This window comes from Cryptococcus neoformans, chromosome 6, assembly GCF_000149385.1.
Source record: "Cryptococcus neoformans var. neoformans B-3501A chromosome 6, whole genome shotgun sequence".
NCBI lineage: Eukaryota > Fungi > Basidiomycota > Tremellomycetes > Tremellales > Cryptococcaceae > Cryptococcus > Cryptococcus deneoformans.
The window spans coordinates 776,497-793,835 of NC_009182.1; the positions used below are offsets into that span (position 1 = coordinate 776,497).

The 17,339-nt window shown below is 47.8% G+C and overlaps 8 protein-coding genes across 8 annotated transcripts; 5 read left to right on the forward strand and 3 right to left on the reverse strand.

Annotated features, from left to right (window-relative positions):
• Positions 1-385: 385 nt before the first annotated feature.
• On the forward strand, positions 386-1,017 carry CNBF2540 (hypothetical protein; the record flags this gene model as incomplete). The annotated part of the gene is made up of 6 exons (XM_769732.1): positions 386-432; positions 503-522; positions 589-765; positions 843-860; positions 915-934; positions 985-1,017. The coding sequence occupies 6 exons, from the start codon at positions 386-388 to the stop codon at positions 1,015-1,017; spliced, it is 315 nt and encodes a 104-aa protein (XP_774825.1).
• Positions 1,018-1,681: 664 nt separating this feature from the next.
• On the reverse strand, positions 1,682-2,238 carry CNBF2550 (60S acidic ribosomal protein P2; the record flags this gene model as incomplete). Its single annotated transcript, XM_769733.1, has 3 exons — positions 1,682-1,702; positions 1,769-1,924; positions 2,080-2,238. 3 exons carry the CDS (start codon positions 2,236-2,238, stop codon positions 1,682-1,684), a joined length of 336 nt encoding a protein of 111 aa, XP_774826.1.
• Positions 2,239-2,983: 745 nt separating this feature from the next.
• On the forward strand, positions 2,984-4,136 carry CNBF2560 (hypothetical protein; the record flags this gene model as incomplete). Its single annotated transcript, XM_769734.1, has 3 exons — positions 2,984-3,277; positions 3,491-3,722; positions 3,787-4,136. The coding sequence occupies 3 exons, from the start codon at positions 2,984-2,986 to the stop codon at positions 4,134-4,136; spliced, it is 876 nt and encodes a 291-aa protein (XP_774827.1).
• A 516-nt stretch (positions 4,137-4,652) lies between these two features.
• CNBF2570 (hypothetical protein) lies at positions 4,653-5,851 on the forward strand (the record flags this gene model as incomplete). The annotated part of the gene is made up of 5 exons (XM_769735.1): positions 4,653-5,077; positions 5,173-5,285; positions 5,347-5,463; positions 5,524-5,660; positions 5,714-5,851. 5 exons carry the CDS (start codon positions 4,653-4,655, stop codon positions 5,849-5,851), a joined length of 930 nt encoding a protein of 309 aa, XP_774828.1.
• Positions 5,852-5,974: 123 nt separating this feature from the next.
• On the reverse strand, positions 5,975-7,394 carry CNBF2580 (hypothetical protein; the record flags this gene model as incomplete). Its single annotated transcript, XM_769736.1, has 12 exons — positions 5,975-6,241; positions 6,273-6,329; positions 6,403-6,417; positions 6,475-6,568; positions 6,627-6,692; positions 6,759-6,770; positions 6,822-6,906; positions 6,971-7,040; positions 7,096-7,109; positions 7,165-7,237; positions 7,289-7,297; positions 7,368-7,394. 12 exons carry the CDS (start codon positions 7,392-7,394, stop codon positions 5,975-5,977), a joined length of 789 nt encoding a protein of 262 aa, XP_774829.1.
• Positions 7,395-7,887: 493 nt separating this feature from the next.
• CNBF2590 (hypothetical protein) lies at positions 7,888-10,258 on the forward strand (the record flags this gene model as incomplete). The annotated part of the gene is made up of 17 exons (XM_769737.1): positions 7,888-7,993; positions 8,049-8,069; positions 8,143-8,249; positions 8,304-8,378; positions 8,435-8,521; positions 8,573-8,624; positions 8,675-8,722; positions 8,776-8,834; positions 8,892-9,034; positions 9,099-9,104; positions 9,166-9,240; positions 9,286-9,319; positions 9,379-9,441; positions 9,500-9,512; positions 9,563-9,792; positions 9,842-10,094; positions 10,155-10,258. 17 exons carry the CDS (start codon positions 7,888-7,890, stop codon positions 10,256-10,258), a joined length of 1,476 nt encoding a protein of 491 aa, XP_774830.1.
• Positions 10,259-10,682: 424 nt separating this feature from the next.
• On the reverse strand, positions 10,683-13,200 carry CNBF2600 (hypothetical protein; the record flags this gene model as incomplete). Its single annotated transcript, XM_769738.1, has 4 exons — positions 10,683-11,108; positions 11,167-12,721; positions 12,823-13,067; positions 13,177-13,200. The coding sequence occupies 4 exons, from the start codon at positions 13,198-13,200 to the stop codon at positions 10,683-10,685; spliced, it is 2,250 nt and encodes a 749-aa protein (XP_774831.1).
• A 2,220-nt stretch (positions 13,201-15,420) lies between these two features.
• CNBF2610 (hypothetical protein) lies at positions 15,421-17,110 on the forward strand (the record flags this gene model as incomplete). The annotated part of the gene is made up of 3 exons (XM_769739.1): positions 15,421-15,444; positions 15,586-15,830; positions 15,898-17,110. The coding sequence occupies 3 exons, from the start codon at positions 15,421-15,423 to the stop codon at positions 17,108-17,110; spliced, it is 1,482 nt and encodes a 493-aa protein (XP_774832.1).
• Positions 17,111-17,339: the final 229 nt, after the last annotated feature.

Here is a 17,339-nt window from a genome sequence, read left to right on the forward strand (position 1 = left end):
ACAGGGCTTTTCAAGAGGAAGATAAATATCTAATCATTGGAAAGGTGAAATGAGTTCAGAATGGGTTTCTTGTTTGGCGACACCACCACACATTAAATACTCATTGATGCAAACAGTTTTTGATCCCGTTTGCCCGACGCGAAGTGACGCGAGGGAATACGCGGTTTTTGGAAAGCTTTCTCTTCACATTCCCATTCCACCTATCATTTCTCACCAAGGCTGCCTTTCTACACGTTCTTTACCCCTGTGCCAGCACGCTACCAAGCTTTCATCACGCCAATCTATTCAACTTCTGTGTACATCCGATACACCTCTTTCTCTCAACTTCACTGATTTGACGCGTCTTTTTATCATTATCAATTTGGCATTCCATTCTTAATTCATCATGGCTCCTGGAAAGCAACCAGCTACTCTCGAAGAGCTTTCCGAACGGTAAGTCAACTCACGGCCAAGATGGTTTCTCGCGGATTAGGTCTACAATTTTGCTAACGCTTGCCATTAGGATTATCTACTCGGACCGATGTAAGCTTCAATAACGGTTTCCTTACCAAAACTCAGCTTGTCTCTGTTAACGCCTCATCATTATAGACTCAGATGATAGATTTGAGTACCGACATGTTATTCTCCCCAAACAAATGCTTAAGCTCATTCCCAAGCGATATTTTGCGTCTGACGATTCTGGTTTGCTGAGGATTTTGGAGGAAGACGAGTGGCGTGGCATTGGCATCACCCAGTCTCTGGGATGGGAACATTTCGAAGTGCATGGTAAGTGTAGATATGTCGCTATATATGTGTAAGACCTTGTTGTGTCACGTAAATATGCTGACAAACGATTATTGCAGCCCCTGAACCTCATATTCGTAGGTGGTGGACGAAAGCATAATGACAATCTACTGACACCCATCCATAACCAGTCCTTTTCAGACGACCTCTTGTAAGTCAATGTGCATGCGTTACCAAGCGAAACTGATCTCCAATGACAAGCCCGGTTCGAACGCCAACGCCAAGCGGCAATAGGTTTCATCAATGGGTTTCATTTGTTGAGGGTAGACATGAAGTAGCGTATAGCGGGATTAGTGGGAACTGATACATTGCTTGTTCAGTATGGAAAAGATTCCTGGTTTATGCTGACTTGTTCACCGTCTGTTTGGTGTTTCTCTTGATTCTATTCTCTCTGCTACGAGGTTGTCCTTCAGGCGGCTTCAAGTCAATTCATTCCAACCGCTGTTATTAGTGATGTCGGAGCGGCTTCTGAACGCGACAAGCGGATAACATAACGACTCAGCAATTAACAGCTACGATGTCGAGAGCTTCAAGGGCCGTTATGCGGCTAACGACAAGTTATACACCACCGAACTTCGTGAACAGAGCTGGCAGTGGTTGTGGATAAAGAAAACAAAAGGGGAACGGATCGCGATACTCGCCACTTGCATCCATCAAGGCACTCATTAAACCTTCTGAAGATTAAGTCGAATAACCACGCGTTACAAATGAAGGCTTAAAAATAACGAGATACGGGGCAACTGCCGATGGAAAAAACATGGCAGGCTGCGAGAAGAGGACTCATGCATATGATATTTCAAATGGGCAGAACCGTCTACTAATGCGCAGAACTTGCCTCGCCTCTTGAATCTCACATCCACAAGCGGTAAAAACCAATTTGGTGTCGAAAATAACATGCTTAGTCGAAGAGACCGAAGCCCTATAAAGCCGTTAACATGCTGTGTTCTTGGCCCAAAGGCAAGCTTCAACACTAGAAGGAACATACCATGTCGTCGTCAGACTCCTCCTTGGCCTCCTCCTTCTTCTCCTCAGCAGGGGCAGCCTCAGCGGCACCACCGGCAGCGGCACCACCAGCAGCAGCGGCGGGAGCGGCACCACCAGAGGGAACGGAAGCGAGCTTGGAAGAACCCTCAGCGATGAGCTACGTACAAAATCAGCATTCATTTCGACCCATGATAATCGCTAAGAGGACTGGGTCGCGAACAGCAGAGTCGATTTGAGCCAATGTAAAATCGGATGCACAAAAACCGACTGCACATTCCAGTCCATCTTTTCCGGCGATGCGATCAAACATACCTCGTTGATGTCCTTGCCCTCGAGCTCGGAGATGAGCTTGGAGAGCCTGTCCTCCTCAGCCTCGACACCAACGGTCTCGAGGAGCGCCTTGATGTCAGCGGCAGAGGGGGAGGCGTTGCCACCCTGTTGGAGGAGGAGGTAAGCGGCGATGAGCTTCATCTGCAACGAATGCTTGTCAGCCAATTTCTCCGAAAACTTCCTTCCGATATCCTTCCATTCTTTCCTCTAAACCGTCGAGTGCGCCTGCGTTGTCGTTGTGGGAGGAAGATACGAAACTCACTGTATCTGTATGTGTTTTTTGTTGTCACGCAAACCGATTTAAGCTGCTGGAGCGGGCGTTGCGTTTATTGTAAGAAACCAAAAGAAGACTCGCTGACCCAAAGTCTTCGAAAGTTGCCAGCCGCGAGCGTGAGACCAAGCGGGGAATGCCGGGAGGGGTATTTCCGGAAGTGGCACATTTATGGTCAACTCAATTTAGATTGAAAACCCCTTCTCTACCTTAACGCCGACATGCACGGCTTGGCTTAACTTCATCATAATTGGTTCCGTTCCTGACCGGCTGTTGGCGTTCAATCATCATCCACAGACGCCGATTGTTCATAAAAGTGCGTGTGCAAGTCACCGGCCATCGTATAACCCAATCTTTGATACCTGTCACATTCGCTTGAAGGACATGGATACCCCTCAGCAACCCATTCTGCGTCGGCGTCCCAAGCGGCCATCTTACGCCCCGACTGCTTTACCAATCGTGCCTTCATCATCTACGTACACAGGAAAGACTCAACAAGCCATGTCGCCATCACTATATAGGACTAGCATCCGCTCCGCCAGTCTGCAGTTAGATACTGTCGCAACCCCTCAAAGATTAAGAGATCTAGAAATGGAATGGAAAAATAGAAGGAATATGGCTTTGGCGGACATATCTAACGGATATGGTGGAAATAGCCATCAACAGCAATATGGACCCAGGCAAACTACTACCATTGACAAGTTGGATATCAAGCCCATTGACCGGCAACATGGGCCTAGTTTAAAGCCCGCCAAAAACGGGCCAAGATTGCCCACCGATGCTGGTCACACCCAATCAAGTCAATCAAAATCTACGGCAGCTCGCCCAAACTTGATACGATGCGTTGAACCTCCCACTCCCCCAGATACACCTTCGACCTCTATCACACAGTTGAAACTTGATCAGATTGTACGTGATTCCGTCCCTTCCCTGACGCGACCTTTGGAACCTTCAAAACGACTGGCGACTAAACACAAAACGGAATTGATACCTAATATCGAAACACGCATTCGGAATCCATTTGCCGCGCTCCCTATTTTGGCTTCACCTCTGCCTACGACGACCAGGCCTGTTCCGTTGGTCCATCCTCACAAAGGTGCTATACACGTTCGTCCCTCAAAGTTTTCAGAGTTCGATATCATCTTGACGCATGATGAGCTGTTGCGAATTATTGGTGATGGAATGGAATTAATTTGGATGCGAGGGACAAGCGATGATACATCTAGTTTTAGGAAACATTTGAAACTCTGGGACAGCGCCAAATGGACTGACGAAGAGGCCAACCTTTGGTACCGAGTGCAGCTCATAGTGGAAAATTTAAAGCGGAAAACACCACAGGTTGGTCCAACAGTATGTGAGATACAACATGATCCCTGACGTTTGCGCTTGGCATTAGGCCAGAATCTATCACTCTTTAGGCAACATTACTGTCATGTGCTGTAAACCTCCGGATATCGTCATCTCATTCCGGTTTCCGTCACCTTATAACAAATTGTCATCAACAAATATCTCATCTTCCACCATCAAAGTCCGCCTTTGTTATTCACGCATCTCAAAGGAGATCCGTCTCCATACCTCATACGCCAAAGCTTCGCATTCAGAGAAATCTGAGGAAAGGTTGAGGACGAAACGGATTGTCCCACTTACCAGCAATGGTGATATCGATGTCGCATGTGGGACCAACCATACAGAAGATTGGAGGGATGAAGAGAAAGAAGGCCTAAAGCGGTTATGGGACACGAAACGGGAATGGGAGAAGTGGTGCTGATTATATAATTCTGACAATAGATGAGAGTGCCAGCCATGGCCAAACGGCGAGGAAATGCAAAAAAGTGCCCTCAGTTTGAAGCATATAAGCTTTTCAAGTCCACGATATTTAGCGCCTTGTAAATGCAGCGCTTCCGTCTCTTACTCGCAACATTGTGCATTGCGAATCTGTAACCTGTCCCAGATTTGAGTGTGACAAGGTTTGACTTGCCGAGCCTTAGCACTGGTGTTTCGATTTTGTGAACAAGGTGACATTTCCTGTCAGTTGCGATACTCTGTCGCCAGTATCACAAGCGAGACATACTTATCGTACTACGCAACCAACCTTTGCAACAAATAATGAATGCATCATCAGCGTGCAGTGTTGATATTCCGGTGTGAATCATGTTGTCCCAATCCCAGTTCACAGTCGGCGCGTGCCACACGACGGAAATTTCCGCAAATGCCACTCTGCTCTTTCCTCTGATGTTTCCTGCATTTATTTGGCTACAGGCTACATCCAGCAAGTCCAAAAACAATGGCTTCCGCCCTCGCCCGCCCCCTACGCTCCCTCAATCCAGCTACCCGCCGTCTCGCAAGATGTGCCTCCACGGCAGCCCCGCAAAGCTCATCGGCACCTCCTCCCCCTTCCGATCCCCAGTCTTCTCAACACACTCCCCTCCCCCGCCCGGCTTTCTCAGTCCCTTACACCCCTGTCCCCCGCTTATCAGGATTCCCTAACTCATTTAAATCACCGTCTCACAAGCACTATAACTATCCCACGCCTCTCTTTAACAGTCCACCTACTGAGAAAATGCCAGACACCCTTGCAGAGCAGAGCCAGGCGAAGAAGGAAACGAAACTCGCAGCTGTCTCGGGGCTCTCTAGAGAAGAGCTTAGGAATTTGTGCAGGTTCACTGTGAGGTCGACCAAAGTTCAACATATGACAAAGAAGGGAAAGATGTGAGTTTTTCACTGCCGAGGCAGTACCTGCTTGTTAGACTGCCAGGAAATACCGCAAATACAGGTTATGTTTCGGATTCTGATCCTCTTTACAGGGCTTCGCAACAAGCGTATGTTGTTGTTGGGCATCCTGAAAAGGGTCTCGTCGGGCTTGGTCGTGGTCGAGGGCATAATCACGCTGCCGCTCAGGATGATGGATTCCAAAAGGGTAAGCTCCCGCCGTTTACCCAAGTTTGGACCTCAAGCTAACATGATCAACTTGAATATAGCTGTGCTTAACATGGACTATGTAAATCGATATGAAGAAAGAACTCTTTGGGGCGAAGGAAAGGACTTACAAGGCAAATGGGGAGCTGCCAAGGTCCACTTGCGTGCTCGACCTCCAGGTAATTCTTTATGTTGGCCCATGTTATTGTAACGTATGAGCTAACAGTCTGTTGTCGTAGGATTTGGTCTTATGGTCCCTCCTATGATCCATCGAGTCTTCACTGCTTGCGGTATCAAGGATGCGAGTGCCATGATCGTCGGTTCCAGAAATCGACCCGACGTGCTCAAGGCGACCATTCAAGTCTTGCATGGTGGTGTAAGTAGAGATGTGATGGATCATATTAGGATACTGCTTACAGTCACCCGTAGGGAAATCCTTCTGGCTTCGGCACAGGTATTTTTGGGAAGAAAGGACCCCGAGAAAACAAGGGTCGGGGAATGAGGAGCAAGGACGAGATTGAGCGCGAACGAGGAAGATATGGAGTGGATGTCGGTAGGAGGATCTAATCATTTGGGCTATGGCTCTTGCCATAGTTCAGTTCGCGCATACTTTTGGTTTCCCATCTGCTTAAAGGCGCGGAGGTAACGAAACTTGATGCATACAACATACGGAAAAACTTTACGCATCTCTCAAAGTCCCGCAAACGAAGATAGTCTGCCCAATATAGCAAGCACAACGACCGCTACAACCCATCGCCAACTGAATAACCAATTCCCTGCAGCGTGCCGTTGCACACGTTGCTCAGGTCGAGCTTGTGCATGTGGTGTATGTGTTGTTTGTGTAAGCTGGGCCAAAGGAACGGCAACAGGAATGTTGGTGGGCGAGGACGAATTGGGTGCAGCTGAGGTATTCACTGGTTCTGAGACTTTGGACGCCTCAACGTCGCCTATGTTAGACTTAGATGACTAGTGGTTCTGAGAGACTTACAGATGACGCGGCAGGTCCGCCCATGTCAGGAAGGTCAGTCATCTCAGGAGTGGCATACTGCGAGGCAATCAGTTATCAGTAACGTACATAGCGTATTTGGTAATACTGGGAGCCATCGCTGTCAACTTACATCAGGGAATATCTCCTATCGCAAGAATCAGTAACTGGGAATAAACCGAGGCCAATACAAATATAAACGTACTCTAAATTTCTTGCTTTTCAGGTTAAACGCATGACTCTGCTTGGCTAAAAGCCTTTTCTCTTCATTGGTTGACTTCACGGCCCCGGCTGTTATTCTGATGATTAGATATCAGCACAAAATCTCCATTGAAAAATTCACAGGAGAATACGGACTCGTTGCTGAGCATGAAACTCAGGAGACCAGTCAAGATCGTGGCAACAGACCAGGCAGCATTCCACCTAAAACGGCAATCATCATAAACAAGTTAATCTCCGCTTTCAAAGCACAATTGGTCCTCGACGTACGTGCTAGGATGGCTAACCCAAAAACCGTCAGACACATTTGAGAATAATGGTTGAACAACTTACTACGAAGTCATGCTCATGCAAATTTTGTGACCAACTTCAAACCTCCCAGAAGGTGTGAAGAGTTTGACATCTGGCGGTTTGAAAGCTGATGGAAGATTAGATCAGCCTACAACTCTCGCTAATAGCAGTGATCAAAGCAAAATACGCACGATAGTCACTAGGGAACCAGATAAGACCATGATATTCTCCTCCCTCATACGGGGTGTCAGGGGGTCCACGCTATACGTCACGTCGAGTGAGCAGACCTTAATGGATGATTTAGTGACCGGCTTACAATGATAAAGTGCCCTACATCTTTTTCGTCAGAATCATCGCTAATGACTTAAGGGGTGAAGACACGTACAATCTAATATGTTCTTCTCCTCCGGACAAGCCCAGATGAATGGGGGAGGCGACTTCTGCATTGAAAGATACTCCTATGCCAGGATATATTAGTTGCATCTAGGATTCCTGTGAGAAGTGCGAACCTTCTGGAGCTATAAAAAGCAGCATGTCAGCACCGGCGATAGGAGGATCCTGCTACTGGGTGTAGAATGCAGTACTCACTCTCTTCTGAGCGACTTTGGTAGCCATTGGGATGTATTGACTGGGGGGATGTGGGGAAGGGACAAGGGGTGATTAGAACAAAGGTCCGTAGTGTATTTGTTATAAAGCTGCTCGCTTTCTCTGGCCCGAGGCCCGGGCGCCCAGCCACGTCGGTGGCAACAAAAAAGTCCGTCCCCACTGCGGTCGTTGTCGGTCGGGCGGCGGGCGGCGCCGCTTTCCCTTCTTCTGGTGACGTGGAATATTATTACATTATGTAATTCGAATGCTTAACAAGATTCAGCGGGAGGCGCTTTCTTCTCTTCTTTCTGCCGTGTTGCGTGAGAACAACGAATGTGGACAGCTTCTTAGCCGGCCCGATTCGGCGCCGATAATAATGATCATCGAAATATATACACACTCGAGTGTCATCTGAGTGGAAGACCAGGACGGCAGATATAAAAGCAGCTCGCAGGATAAGAGTCCATAGGTGTTGAATGCGATAGCTTATCCTCCCTGCCAGCAAGTGCATGCGAATACTACGATGGGTCTAACACAGTCGACAATGAGCTCCAACCAGCCAGGCAGAGGCTTCTTGAAAGTTAGCGGAAAGGATATAACCTTAGATGGAAAACCGATTACATTGAGAGGTACGAGCAAAAGTCAGGCTTGGACTTCATACACTGACTAGTCATTGTAATGTAGGGACTGCAATTGGCGGCTGGTGTGGGTTGCAATGCTATTTTTTCTGTGCTGACCCGTGTGTTTACTCATAATATTTGTATTGATTGGGTATCAGTGAATATGGAGAACTTCATCACCGGCTATGCTGGACATGAACATCAAGTTCGGCATGCTCTAAAGCAGGTATTAGGGACAGAGAAATACAATTACTTCTTTGAAAAGGTCAGTTGAAAGGAATGAACAAACATCTGACAGCTTCTACTGACTGCTTGACAGTTCCTTGAGTATTTCTTCGCCGAAGATGATGCAAAATTCTTTGCATCACTAGGATTGAACTGTATTCGCATTCCTGTGAGTTTTCAGTATCGGCCATAAGCAGGTTACTTACAATTGCTTGTTTATTGCAGGTAAATTATCATCACTTTGAGGATGACATGAACCCACGAGTGTTCAAGAAAGACGGCTTGAAACATCTCGATCGCGTGATTCAAATTGTATGTCGATCCGTGCAGGTTACTAAACCACTTTTGTTCACATTCATGCAGTGTGCCAAGTACGGTATCTACACTGTCATCGATCTGCATGCAGCTCCCGGAGGTATGCACCCTCATGCGAAACAGATTGACAGGCTTGCTGACTGTTTAAAGGACAAAATTTCGACTGGCATTCAGACAATCCAACTCACAAGGCGTTGTGTAAGCCCAAAATCGCGACACGCGGTAATATTCGTTTGACGTTTGTTTGGTAGTCTATGAGCACAAGGATTTCCAAGATCGAACAGTCTTCATTTGGGAAAACCTAGCGCGTGTGAGTACGTCCAGCTGCGTCGTGTAACCTCTCGTTCTAATTTTCGCCCACGACCAGCATTATAAGGACAATACTTGGGTTGCAGGTTATAATCCCTTGAATGAACCTTCTGATGAGCAACACGTTCGCCTTGTGGCATTCTACAACAGGGTAGAAAAAGCAATCAGATCTATTGATAGCAATCATATGCTCTTTTTAGAGTAAGTGCAAAGGATATGCGTGCTGCTTTGTCTGCCGGTTCCCTCTTAACCTTTTCAATCATAGCGGAAAGTGAGGCTATTACGATACATCGCCACTTCAGACGCATTGCTAATCGATATGCTGGGAAAAGCACTTTTGCAGCGGACTTTAGCCGGTTTGGGAAGCCTCTCCACAATTGCGTTTATGCTTGTCATGACTATTCCATGTGAGCTCATATAATTAAATAAAGATGCCTGTACTCATTCTTTAGCTATGGGTTCCCAAATCCACCCTCTCTATATGAGGTCAGTCGACGGAAATGTTATCAGGATCTCTATCATTGACAGTGCTTTAGGGCTCAAAGGAACAAATCCAATTCCACATTGATTCATTCAATGGTAAAACCGAGTATATGCGCAAGCATGGGGTGAGTAGGTCGACTTGTTGGACATGGTTGTATTGACTAATTGTTGTTCGGCGTCCAGAGTCCAGTATGGGGTAAGCAATAGTAAGGAATTTAAAAGGGTATTGACTAACCTCTGTGTCAGTTGGGGAATTCGGCCCTGTTTATCAAACATCTAAGGACGGATATCCTGATTGGAAACACATCAATGACACCCGATTTGATGTCCTTCAGCTTCAGCTTGATATCTACGCCAAAGCTCGGGCTAGTTGGTCCATCTGGCTCTATAAAGATATTGGTTTCCAGGGTATGATTTACGCGGGTGAAGATACTGCATATGTAAAACTTCTCAAGGAATTCTTACACAAGAAAAAGGCACGTTCGACTAATCCCCATCCACTGCCCCGGCTGATACACCCCTTAGGTTGTTGCCGCTGATAAGTGGGGAGCGGATGATCGTGCAGTGCGACCGTTGTTTACACCCGTTGAGTCATGGCTTCTCAAGACCGTACCATCAATCTCGGACCGATACCCACAAGATTGGAGTGTAGGCGAGCACCTTTCTAGGCTAGTCAGAAATATGCTCCTCAGTGAAGAGCTAGTCAAAGAGTACGCAGAGCATTTTAGAGGGAAGAGTCTTGAAGAGTTGGATGAGCTAGCAAAGAGTTTTAAATTCTGTAAGCCTTAATTTGTGGGTATTTTATGGATTGAAAGCTGATGGATGCCTGGCCGCGAAGCTAATTGTACTCAGAGGAAGAGGTTGAATGATGTGCTCAAGTCAGATTCAGAGCGTGGCACTGATGAGAAGAAGTCGTTGTGGCAAGCTGGTGAGAAGGTATGACAGAAGATCAAGACTTTTGATTGCGAGCATGTTATACAGTGAGAAAGAATTGTGTCGAAACCAATAAATCAATGCAGAAGTGTTACATGCATACATCCGCAGCCCAGATTCAAAGCCAAATCAAATTCAACCATACACGACGACAGCTGGCGACTACGTAGTATATAGAAAATGGTTAAAGAGACATTTGAGAGAAAACACAAACGCAATGAGAATTACGAAAGGATCGAGAAGGTAGAAAAAAAAGAACGATCTGACAAACGCTTCCGAGTGAAACATTGAGAGCCATGAGAACAAGAACTCGATCAAGGAACTGAAAAGGGAAATCACGCAACCCAAACTGTCTCCAGAGGTATATGATCTCCAGAGGTATATATATATCCAATCCGAAATGGAATCCCAAATAAAACAAGTATTGTACAGCTTAACTTTGCGCCCCTGAACCTGAACGTTTATGGAATGGACTCTTTCCTTGAGTGCCATCTGTACCGTGTCTTTGCCCGCCTTGAGTCTGATCTTGCCAATTGTATTGACTGTCGTCTCCTTGTCCGTCGTTCGCCCCGTACCAAAGCGCTCCCAGTAAATCTTTAGCCGTGCTTGCAATATTCGCCGCTCTCCCCATAATGCTCGCACCATCATCGTCTTCCGTAGGTTGGAACAGAGTAGGTTGGGCATTCGTCCCTACATGAGCTATTGTGGCTCGGGCTCCAGCGTTGGACTTGTAAGAAGAAGGGACGGTCGTAGGAGGGTCTACCTCAGGGAAGTCTGAGCGGCTAGAAGACGGTCGCGGTGTAGCTGAAGTGTGGGGAAGGGACGCAGGCGATGTGTCCTTCAACGGCCGGAAGGCGATCTGAAGAAAATTGTATCAGTTGAAAGTGTAGTGGAATATACTCTACGGCTTCACTTACCTGTGGTGAAGAGTGTGGCGTAGGAGTAGACGATCGGTCCGGAATGTAGTCCTCGTCTTCTTCGCTTAACTTGAAAGAATCAACAGAAGCTGAAGTGGATTTTCCTATCACGGCAGATTGACTTGCTTGAGGTGTATGATTTCCATCAGCACGCTCTTCAGGTTCGATATGCCGAGTTTCTTCTTGCACTTTATCAAGCTGAGGAGGAGTCTGGATTTTCCGTGAAGAGCTATGTGATGCAGCAATCTCCGTAGGTGATTTAGAGGAAGTAGAGCCGCTAGATGTACCTCTAGAGGTCGACCTGTCATGAAGCCGCTCTCTGGAAGGCGTTCTTCCTCGTCCACGTTCTTCAATCCCTACACCAGGCGATGTAACAGGCGAGCCTGAGGCGACAGGATACTCATAAGCAACCGAGGACCCACGCATACTACCAATACCTGTCGCTGCTGAAGGGTTATAGTTAAAATAAGCTGAAGGCGGCGACGAAGATTCAGGAGAGAAAGCCTGATCAGGAGGTCGAGTCTTGAGAATGCCCCTTCCAGGTTGTACAGGTGAAGCGACGTTTACTGAAGAAGAGGAATTGCTGGAGGACACGGAAGAAGGCTCGAACGACTGTTGAGGGCTGCTAGCTGCAGGTCGATACTTGTTGGGGGAAGGGCGTCCGCCTCCATAAGAAGTACCAACATGTGCTGGGATAGGTATGCTGCTCCTGTCGACGTTGCCAGAGAAGTCTGGTCCATTGAAATAATCATAACCAACACTGCCATATCCTTCATCATCGGTTTGCCACCGATTGATTGCGGCTTCAACCTGTGGCGAAGGGAAATCATAGGAACTGAGGTTGTCATAACCAGGGGACTGGTACTCGGCCGGAGGAGCATAAACCATCTGTAAAGTATGGTTCACACCCGGCCCAGTCTTGAGCATGGTGGGCGCAATCTTGGCGATCGTTATATGTTCTGATCCTGAGGAAGATGCGCGACTAAGACTGGGCCGCGAGGTTCGTGATGATCGACTGCCCATAGATGAAGGCTTCATCTCAAGCACATCATCATCGCTATCGTTCTGCTGCTGGTTTTGACTGGGATCATCGACCGCCACACATTGCTCTACGAAAGTATTGAAACTAATATGCCTTTTGCCGGAAGTCGTTTGGGACTCAGTTGAGGGAGACAAAACTGGAAGCTCTGGCGGTGTCTTCCCCAGATTGTGATATCTCGGCGGACTTCTTCTGCGTGGCATAACTCCTCGAGTACGGAAGATATTGGTGTCGGACTTGGTTTGCAGAAGATTTGGGCGATCATCATCATCTCCAGAGGTCTCAGATGACCCATCAGTGGAGACGTGTTCGAGAACAGGAGAAGACGGCATAGGGATAGTAAGCATCTCTGAAAGAGTGCGATGCTTGAGAATCGGCTTTTTGACGGAAATCCGTGAGTCGGGTCCATCGATCCCTAGGCGGTCATCCGTGGAAGCGATCCGGAGTGGACGGGCTGGTTCGACATTGGCAGTGTGGAGTGGTCCGTACAGCCATGTGACATCAGAGTCTTTCAGCCTGATGAACGAAAAAAAAGACAATGTCGTTGCATTAGCGAAGCTCTCAACAGGCATGTCTAGCGCCACCAAGGCAACTCGAGATACACAGATATAGCTCACCAGTTGAGAGTTTCAGGACTGATTGTTTTAAGCTTGTTTCGCTGCTTTTGCCATGTCCGCCAACTTGCATTCTCCAGACGAACTCCATTGGCGATCTCGTGCTTATGACGAGTCATATTCCGCCACGAAGCCCATACATCTTCTTCGGACCAGTCATGAGAGAGATAGTCGACACAAATAGACGGCAAACGGTCCTGAATGTCCTCTACTGAGGGCGCAGCGCCGGAATCGGAAGGGAGAGAAGTCTGCAGGATGACCGTGAAGGATAGATAGATGAATAGAGCCGAAGACAATAGGGGAGGAGAGTTGTTCGTTAGCGGATGGGGAGGGATTGTTTCGTGGGAGCTGACTCACGATAGGGGGAATGACCTGGGCCATGATGTGTTATCTATGAGTGTGCGGTGGCGTGGCTGAGTTGTCCGGGCGTCTCTCTCGTGTGGGAGAGGATTACCGGGTTGGCTGGGTGAACATGGGAGGGGTGACTAAGGACAGTTATAGCAGCTCTATTTCAAGCAAAGAATACGTCCGCTCATACACGCACTCCAGCAGCCACCAGCCACCAGCCACCCATCAAGCGCATCTCGGATAAATCAGCAAAACTCACCATATTCCTCTTTCCTTTTCCACCTCGTACTTTATTTCCGTCCCTCGTTCTAATTCACTGCACTTTCTTTTCTATAGCAACCTCCTGTTCAGCTTGTCTCTGCTGTTCATGTTCTCTCGTCTCCACGCGCAATGCAGCAAGCCGTGTTTCTTATGGATACTATTGATTGTTCGTCTTCCGCGATCTTTCCCACATTCGTTCGGCATTCGGCGGACGGAAGACGGAATTAAATAAAGAGATCTGCAAGACCTTTCGCTGGTTGCTGGTTGGAGGGGAATCGAAAACGCAAGATGGTGGCTTCGTTGTTGTACAACCTCTAGCACAAGAACCAGGCAACTACGCGACCCTACTACAAGTTACAAGTGTTCGTCGTTCGTCCCCCCTCCTGCATACGGCCGTCACGTTGAATTGCTATTTACTACTGTAGTGAACAATTTCTTCTTGTCATTTCTTCGTCTCCTGATTCTTCTTAAGATCCACGCTATTATGTACCAGCGTATAGATAGTAGAAACAAGATAAAGCAGCAAGCAATTTTCGTCATTAGTATCACACCCTGAGGGAGTTGTTGAGTAAGCTGAATTTTTACGCTACAAGAAGGGCAGCAGCAGTCTCTCCCCTCTTTCTGTTACCCTCAATTTTCCATCATCCAAAATTCTTCTGCCGCCGGTTATGGCATTCGGCATTCTGATCCCTTGATTTTAGCTCATCACATAAGTCATGCAATCAACAGGCAATGGACAATAAGGTGAAAAGAGGAGGATGATAATCAACAATTCGCAACTACTGTACTGTCGTGGTTATATTGTCGTCTACTGATTGCTGTATTATCAAGCATCAGAGATGCAGCATGGTGCTTGTTGTGCAAGCGCGCGGCAGTACACATCGTACATCGCAGTACGAAACAGTTGCATTTGTTCTCGAACCGACGTTACATGAGTTCTAGGAAGGAATTTATGGCAACAACAACGGTGAAGCCGAAATCTGCCCGGAAGCCAAATTCAAAGCGTGCAACCCAGCTGCCGGTTTGAAATTATGCAGGTGCTTCGGATGTCAATCAAAGGACTTGTTCGGCTGAGACTACCGGCTCTAATTACTACCCTCAATTATTTATTAATCAATGAATTAATTTATTATAATTCACGAGAGATGAGGTGATGAATAATTCTGATGACGATTCTGCTGCTGGGTGATTTGTAATAAGATTTGTTGATCGCTGATTATTTAATGATGCTTCTTCGCCCTTATTAACAAACACCTTGACTGGGCCCTTCGAATGATGGTGGAATGACAGCTCCTAGCTTTTGTTATCGAGCTTGGGTGCAGGGTGGGAATTGCAGACATGAGCGTTGAACTTTGTCTCAAAGTAGTGAGGCATGCCGTGTATGTATAAAATCGTGCGCAGTAACAGTCAGGTTCGGTTACCCCATACCAAGAAGCGGGGCGGGGTGATGATGAAAAGTGGAGAGTGGCAGGTGGCGCAGACGATTGCCGATGCGGGGACAGGGTGAGGCTGATATAGGAGGTCCAGCCAGTAATTTCCGCCTTTGGTGAGACTGATTACACGTGGCCCTCGATATACACCTCCACTTTCATCATAATTCTCTCCATCTTGCCCCCCTGTGTTCGCCCCTTTCCTCGCCGCTTCCCTCTTTTTCTCCCTTTGCTCGCATCCTCCCTCGCGATCCCATCCCAAACATCACTCTTCTGCCCATACGTACATCGTTATCTTATTCTCGCCTCCTTTTCCACCCCCAACCCCCCACAATCCCCGTCTCCGACTACGTAGCGCCCCACGGCAGAACCTAGCGGAGCCCGCAAACAACTAAGCCGCCTCTTTTTCCTCCACTCAGGCTAACACATCTCACTTTTTTCTGCCGTCTCTGCTGTGTTCTATCCAACCTCTCTGGCTGTTTCTATAATCGTGTACCAGATCTCTTTATCGTATTCGGACCTCAAGAGATCTTGATTAGTGATCAAGCAGGTCTTTGTCACAATGGCACAAATTGTCCCTTCCATTGTACGTCATCCCACCCAAGCTTTGTTCATGCTGTTGACGAATATTGAATACCTTATCGTATCCAATTATCTTCCCTATCGTTATCCCTTTGCGTCGTCACATCTCATCATTGCCACTGACGACGTGTTGGCGCTCTACCAGACTTCTTTGCCCGTCGATTCCAGTGCGGCGCCATCAGTTGAGGATCTCCAAGATCGTCTCCCATCGATTTGTGTAGATTATCTCTCTCATGATTGGTCTGAGGAAGATGTTTGGGCTTCTTGGAGAAATATGACTCGTCACAAACACGAGATCGCCAATGGCGTACGATTAGAGAACGCCAGTTGGCGTACGTGGCAAAAACAGCGCAACAACTTGAAGACCATTAATCCGGAGACTCTCAATTGGTGAGTAATATCAATTTGCTTGATGCCCATCGCATTGCTTTGAATCGTGCTGATAACAATATCCTAGGTTAAAAGACTCCGACGTAACCTGGCTATACGGTCCCCTTCACACCGCCAGCGTTGAGCCTGTTCGCGCACCCAAGGTTGCTTCCACGGACGAGCGGCTCGGCATCGACCGACCTAATCCCGCGGCAAAGAAGAAGACCACAAAGCCTATTCTTAAGCATCGTACTATTTCCGAGATGCTCGCAACCTCCATGCCCAGTTCTCCTGTGCTCGAGAGTGCCGTCGGCGAGCCAGTACCTGCGACTATCGCAAGCGTCAGCGATCGCCCTAAACTCCCTCAGACAAAGTCTGACACCAATGTCTTGCAATCGCAAGGTGTCATGCCGCGAAACAAAAGCCCTCCTCGTCACCCAAATCTCCGAGAAGAACTGCCTATTGATTCTCCCATTTCTCCCACCGAGTCCCAACAAAATGCAAACAAGAAACACATCAGCTTTAATACTTTTGTCGAACAGTGCGTGGCTATCGAAGATCCATCGCAGGTGCCACCGCAAGAGAACAAGGGACCCGAGGTGTTGGAGATGAAACCTGCTCATGAAAGGCGCGAATCTCACGGCTCCCGACCTAGTCTTAGCCGTCAATCATCTTCCACTAGTTCCGCCGAGCGTCTCACCATTTCCATGCTCGCTCCGACTACGTTGAAGCCCGGTCCCGGTACCAATCCCGATTTGCAGATGGTTTATGTTCCCCCAGTTGAGTATCAGTCTCCTGATCGTGACGACCAGCGTGACGCGTACGACTTTCCTTCCCCAGAGGTTGATCCAAGGACAGGATTGGAAGAGAGTGAGAGGGAATATGGACAGGGCGATTACCTTAGTCCTGGAAGCCCGGCCACGAAGGAGAGGAAGGGCGTCCCCATACCTGGACGTGACGGCTCTCCCATGCAGTCCAAAAGGCAACCTTCCAGTCCTCAGCAAGGCAAGGCCGAGCCTTTCTCTTATTCACCCTCCAGCTCCACTTCCTCTTTCAACGTATCTTCCTCACCTCAACCTGGCCGTGGAATTCTCAAGACGCGAGCTCCTAGTCATGAGATTCCAGAGTCCGAGAGTCCACCTCTGGCTGAATTTGATTACAACCCATCTGCTGCCACAGGCATTGGTGGTATGAGGGGTTCAGGCAGTTCATATGATTATGCGAGCGGGTCTGCCTCGCCACTAATGGCTCCTGAAATTGTAGGGGGAGAGCGCGGAAGGGCGCAATCCAGGGAACATTGAGTATTGTTTGTAAAACACCTGCTTTCGATGAATTATCTCTTGCATTGATTAGCGTCTCAGCGAAGCAAGTTGTATATTATTAAATAGTTTCTGACTAAGTGGACACAGAGAGCTTTGCCGGATCTCTAATGAAATGGGTTCCGTTGGTCCTATCATCCAGCACTACTTCAAGTTCATCGCCACTTGCTCAGTGACCAAAATACGCAAAGAAAGTTGGAAGATATGATAG